This window comes from Nestor notabilis, unplaced genomic scaffold, assembly GCF_000696875.1.
Source record: "Nestor notabilis isolate BGI_N333 unplaced genomic scaffold, ASM69687v1 scaffold31873, whole genome shotgun sequence".
In the NCBI taxonomy this organism is placed as follows: Eukaryota; Metazoa; Chordata; class Aves; order Psittaciformes; family Psittacidae; genus Nestor; species Nestor notabilis.
Genome location: NW_009921987.1, coordinates 19,390 through 24,752, shown reverse-complemented (window position 1 = coordinate 24,752; position 5,363 = coordinate 19,390). Strand labels below are relative to the sequence as shown.

Sequence of the window (5,363 nt, the reverse complement as noted above, 5' to 3'; positions counted from 1 at the left end):
AGGGAAACCAAAACAGTCACAGCAAACTCTGCCTCAAAGTTCCATTTCCCCTGGACCTTGCCTGGTGCTTCCTCAAGCACTAAGGGAATTTGTGTTTAGGCTGAAGAAGTACAGGAACATAAATATATATATGGGACAATATTAATGGTGCATTTTATTTGTGCATGAACTGTAGTGATGTTGTGTACCTGGAATTCAGAACAAAGAGCCTAAGGACTTTTTGCATTATCTTCTCAGGTATTTACTATCTGCAGATTCCAGGGGGAATCTAATAGCACTTTTCATCTGTTTGTTCATCATCGTCTTTATAATTCTTATTAAAGTTGTTGTTGTTGTTATGCATTAAGCTTCTCTTGGGGGTGACAGGAAGCCCTGTGTTAGGGTGTGTGTATGGTCATGTGCATGGCAGTGTCATTCTGACCTCAAAATAACAACATAGGCGGGATGTATTTGCACAAGCAGAACAGCAGCTTTATTATGTAGGTTCTTTTGTAAGGAAACTATATAGCTACAGACAGAAAACAAGCTTGTCATCTCTGAGCACAGAGCCACACAAGCAGGTAAAGAGGAGAGCAAGTTTAAGGACAGCCATCAAGCTGGTGCACATTCTTGGGTTACATTCTTGTAATATGGCAGCAGTACAAGGGGATTTCTCTTTAGCATTAGCCAGTGTGCAGGCTGTACTGCTTCTATATGGTGCCATATGCAAGAAGGGATGCAGTATGTCTTTACTAGTATCTCCTGTCACGAGAAGAAGTATGTTTTCCATCATCTTCCATGCTGATGCGAACTCTTCCAATGTTTGCAGATGCTGTTGAGGGAGAAAAACAAAGACAGCTAGGGAAAAGGCCAGAGCAGTACTAACACTGAGGAGCTGCATGACGGGGGGGTTGTTGTTTCTCACTAGATCTTTTTCACATTCCAAAGGGGGAACTGCCGTTACATCTTATCTCTCTACTGGTCCTTATCCAGAAAATCCTAAGAGTGCACATCACAAGAGAGACTTGAATGTGTCTTGTATGGTGTGTGAATCAGAGGAATTTAGGAATCTTTGGGAGATTTAACTTAGAGTCCCATGAGGAGTTCATGCGGTCATTTTTTTTTTTTTTGTAAGCTACTGTTTTCAAAAGTGCACATAAACTAAGATAAAGTATTGCATTTTTGTCTGGAAATGATAAAGAATGTGGTCATTGCAGACAGAATGGAAATCTGTGTTAGTAGGAAGAAACTCTAGGTTTATTTAATCATTTCAGCCTCTCTTTAAATCAAAATTTTTCTTACCATCCTTAGGGTTCACTCCTGACATCCTGTAGAAAAGAAAAAATATTTGATTACTGACCATCACTGACCCTGCCCACTGAAACCCTTCATCCACCTAGGAAGTGCCATGAGTGCCCAGCCCTGATCTCACACTGCTTCCTTCAATGGCTTGTTCCTCAGGTGTGTCCTTATTAGTACCATTGTTAAGGAGGTTTCTGCTCTGAAGGCCACTCCCAGGTACTCTGTATGACATAGGGACAGCAGTCAGACCAGTTATTGGTCCTGACAGGGCCCTCTATGCTTCTCTTCTAAAAATGTCATAATCTAGAAATGTAAGCATCTGATGCCTCCTCAGAAATCAAAAGGAATTCCATGTGTAGATCAGATAGGAGAAATGGTCACTAAAATGTAGATTTGCGTAAAGTAACTGTGGTCTGTGCCAAATTCTTTTCTAGTTGGGAGTATTGGTGTATGAGGATAAGTATTTTCACCTCTATGCACAAGTGTAGAGAACCAAAAGCTAAAGAAATACTGAGAACAGGTTTTTATAAATGATTTCAGGCTGAAGACTATTATTCCAGTGCAACAAGAGGATCATGTAAGACACATAAGGTGCCTCGTGCCTTCTTTCATTCATTGTAGTGAAAATAGGTGCATTTATATTTCTAAATCATCAGCACAATTTATCTGGAGATTTAGCTTGAGTTACAGCAGCACCTGGGACTTTGCCGGGCATCTGCTTTGCCAGAACTCCAAAGGCTGCGTACGCAGTGCGTGCAATTTAGTGATCTGGAGTCAGTCTGGCAACGACAAGTTACTGCTTCACAATGTGTCAGGTTATTAACCTTATCTAATCAGTATAGGCGTTGTGCATAGTAACGTACTGAGAGTCCTGGCCCTCCAGCAACTGGCGGTAGGTGGCAATCTCCTGCTCCAGGCGGCTCTTGATGTCCATGAGCATCCTGTACTCCTGGTTCTGACGCTCCATGTCGCACCGCAGCTCACTCAGTTGCTCCTCAACGCTGGTGATGAGGGCCTGAATCTGGGCCAGCTGAGCGCAGTATCGGCCTTCTGTATCTCGCAGGTTGGCTTCCAGTCCAGCTTTCTGAAGTGGAATCGTGTCAGAACAGGTTAACAGGCAGGTTTGTCCTGCACAGGGGGAGTCTGAGGAAAGGCGAGGGAGGGAGGAAGGGGAGAGTGTGCTAGCAATGACGTGGGATGTGCTTGGCACCGCTCCGTACCATGCTGAGCTGCGACTGGAGCTCAATCTCCAGGCCCTGGACTGTGCGTCTCAGTTCTGTGATCTCTGATTTGCTGGACTGTATCTGCTGTGTATGGGTGGCTACCTCACGGTTCAGTTCATCAGTCTGAAAGTTAAAAACAACTGTAAAATCACATACATATTGTATAAAAAGGTTTTCAATTATTTTGGGAAAGGGAGGAGCCCATCCCATCTGCTGGCATCACAAGAATGAGGCAATGCATTAGTTTGCTGTTTCCTGGTGTAACTATACCTGAGTGAAGAACCAGGCCTCAGCATCTTTACGGTTCTTCTCAGCCAGAGCTTCGTACTGCTCCCTCATCTCTGAGAGAATTCTGGTCAGGTCAATGCCAGGAGCTGCATCCATTTCCACGTTGACTGTTCCACTGAGCTGGTTTGAATACTCTTTCATTTCCTGCATGGGCAGAGGACATGAAAGCATCAGGCTCCCTCTTCCCACATACGTTCTGCCATCAGCAATCCACCCAGTGGCTGCTAGACGTTTATTATCAAGTATCAGTGGTGGAACACATGTAATAACCTTTATCATATTTTACCTTACATACTTTTCTGCTCTCTGCATTCACACACACCACACATATTTGCGTGTAACTGGTGTGGATATTTCTTTTACTCACATTAACTCTCTTAGTGACCTGTCATGTGCTTATGAATGTCACACTGAAACCAATATGTCTGAGCAGTTTGGAATCAGAGAAATGCTGCTCAGGACACACTTTGAATTATTATAATGTTACCATTTTCTTCTCATTAAGCTGCAGTGCTGTAATTTTGGGTTTTTTTGCTTGGATTTTCCCCTCCCCACCTGAGAGTCATAAATTCCAAAGGGAGGTAATTTCCTCTCTGCACTGTTAGGGACTCTCACCTCCTCATGGTTCTTCTTGAGGTAGGCCAGCTCCTCCTTCAGTGTCTCAATCTGCATCTCCAGGTCGGCTCTGGACAGGGTCAGCTCATCCAGGACCCTGCGCAGGCCGTTGATGTCGGACTCCACGTTCTGGCGCAGGAACAGCTCGTTCTCATACCTGTGGTTTTAAAAGGAAACAAGTGCTGAAATATGTAAGAGTTTGTGTTCAGTAGAGCTGTCAAACTATGAAATTGTATAGTAGGAGGAGCCGTGGGCTATAATTGAAAACATATAATGAAAATAAGTGTAAATGGAGTAGAGATGTTTTTTTCTCAACATCTAACTGTGCAGGTATAGCCAAAGCTGCAGATACATCACTGCAATATAAACCAGTTGTATGAGTACCTTTATCATCTTCGTAATCTTCATCATCTTTTCAGCTGTGTCTAATGTATTGCTGAGCTGGCAAAGCCCGAGATTACTCTTTGTCTTTCTTTATTCTAAATTGCAGACTCTCTGAGACAGAACTAGTGCAACCCAACAGCGAGCTCTTCATGCCACTCTCTTCCTTTTAAGTGAAAATCCCAGCCTATTCCTATCTTCTTTCCCGCTGTGATTGAGGCTAGTGAAAGCAGTTAAGAGCATCACTAGAAAACTGAGGCATGAACTAGAATGTATTACGTAAACAGCTTAGTGAGCTGGACCCTGTATTCTGTCAGGTCTATGTTGCAAATGGATCCTTCAGCACATGGATTCTGTTTGCCGGGGTTTTTCATCAGAAGTTATCAAGGGAAAATACCTATCCATAATCTCAGAAAACTCTTTTGGGGGAGAGAGAGAGAGAGAAGCTAGAGGTGCTCTGGGTAAACTTACTTCAGTCTGAAGTCATCTGCAGCCAGCCTGGCATTGTCGATCTCCAGAATGACTCTGGAATTGTCAACAGTAGCTGCAAGGATCTGCAATGAAAGAAACGTGGGAAAAGGTTCCTGTGAATAATACCTCTGTGTGACCCAAATTACAGACAGAATGCGAAAACACCTTTCTACACCACCCCATTTTATCTGCAGTGAGGAGAATTATTCTGTCAGCCTTTGAGGCCTACCTGTCACATTCTTTGCTATTTGATAATTCTAAACACATTTTGGCATGTTTTGCTAACTTGTAGTGCAATCATTTTAATTTTGACACACAGCACATTTTCAGGATAACAGACTTGGTTTTTTAATTGAGAAAAAGCTACTCTTTTCTGCTAGAATGTTCATAACCACAAAATACCCGGTTGGAGAATTCAATATATATTTTGAGATTATTTTAGTTTATTTTAAAGAAGTGGAATATGCAGTTCCACAATTGTAATGCGTCTCAGAACTCCTCTACAGATGAATGTGGTACCTTGTCTCGGAGATCCTCAATTATCTTGTAGTAATTACTGTAGTCCCGGGCTGGGCTGCTGGGAGCTTGCTTCTGGTACCAGTCTCGGATTTTAACTTCAAGATCTGAATTTGCCTCTTCCAGTGCTCGCACCTTGTCCAGGTATGAGGCCAGGCGGTCATTCAGGTTCTGCATAGTTATCTTTTCATTGCCAGAGAGAAGGCCATCCCCACCACCAAAGCCACCACCAACTTCAAAACCTCCACCAAAGCCAGATCCTCCACCAAAGCAAGAACCTCCACCGAAGCCAGCTCCTCCACCAAAGCCAGACCCTCCACCAAAGCCACAGGTTGCACCACCACCAAAGCCACTGTAGCCTCCTCCACAGCTGCTACCGAAACCAGAATATCCACCACCATATCCACCTCCTGCAGAGGAGACATACCTAGCTGAAGAGATGGAAACACCCCTGCCACCAGACCCTCCATGTATGCTTGGAGCTCGGCAGGCTCCTGCCGCTCGGACTGAGGAAAGGCGAGAGCTACCACCACCCCCAAAGGCACCACCATAGGTAGAAGAAGAGCTCTGCATGAAGGAAGTAGCCAT

At 44.0% G+C, this 5,363-nt stretch overlaps 1 protein-coding gene across 2 annotated transcripts; it reads right to left on the bottom strand.

The window, feature by feature from the left end:
• Positions 1-731: 731 nt before the first annotated feature.
• On the bottom strand, positions 732-5,363 carry LOC104403317 (keratin, type I cytoskeletal 19-like). 2 transcript variants are annotated; one of them, XM_010011411.1, is made up of 9 exons: positions 5,159-5,363; positions 4,779-5,008; positions 4,260-4,342; positions 3,408-3,564; positions 2,775-2,936; positions 2,502-2,627; positions 2,145-2,365; positions 1,282-1,307; positions 732-811 (listed from the first exon to the last, which is right to left on the bottom strand). In XM_010011411.1, the coding sequence occupies exons 1-9, from the start codon at positions 5,361-5,363 to the stop codon at positions 732-734; spliced, it is 1,290 nt and encodes a 429-aa protein (XP_010009713.1). The 2 variants fall into 2 exon arrangements, with proteins under 2 accessions (XP_010009713.1, XP_010009712.1); XM_010011410.1 differs by having other exon boundaries at positions 4,779-5,363.

Bases quoted from the DNA above. Each gene is read 5' to 3' on its own strand.
- LOC104403317 (XM_010011410.1), bottom strand. From the start codon at position 5,363: ATGGCTACTTCCTTCATGCAGAGCTCTTCTTCTACCTATGGTGGTGCC. The intron at 3,565-4,259 runs GTAAGTTTACCC...TTAAAACCACAG, and splicing joins GCAGATGACTTCAGACTGAA to GTATGAGAACGAGCTGTTCC. The intron at 2,366-2,501 runs GTACGGAGCGGT...ATTCCACTTCAG, and splicing joins TCCAGTCGCAGCTCAGCATG to AAAGCTGGACTGGAAGCCAA.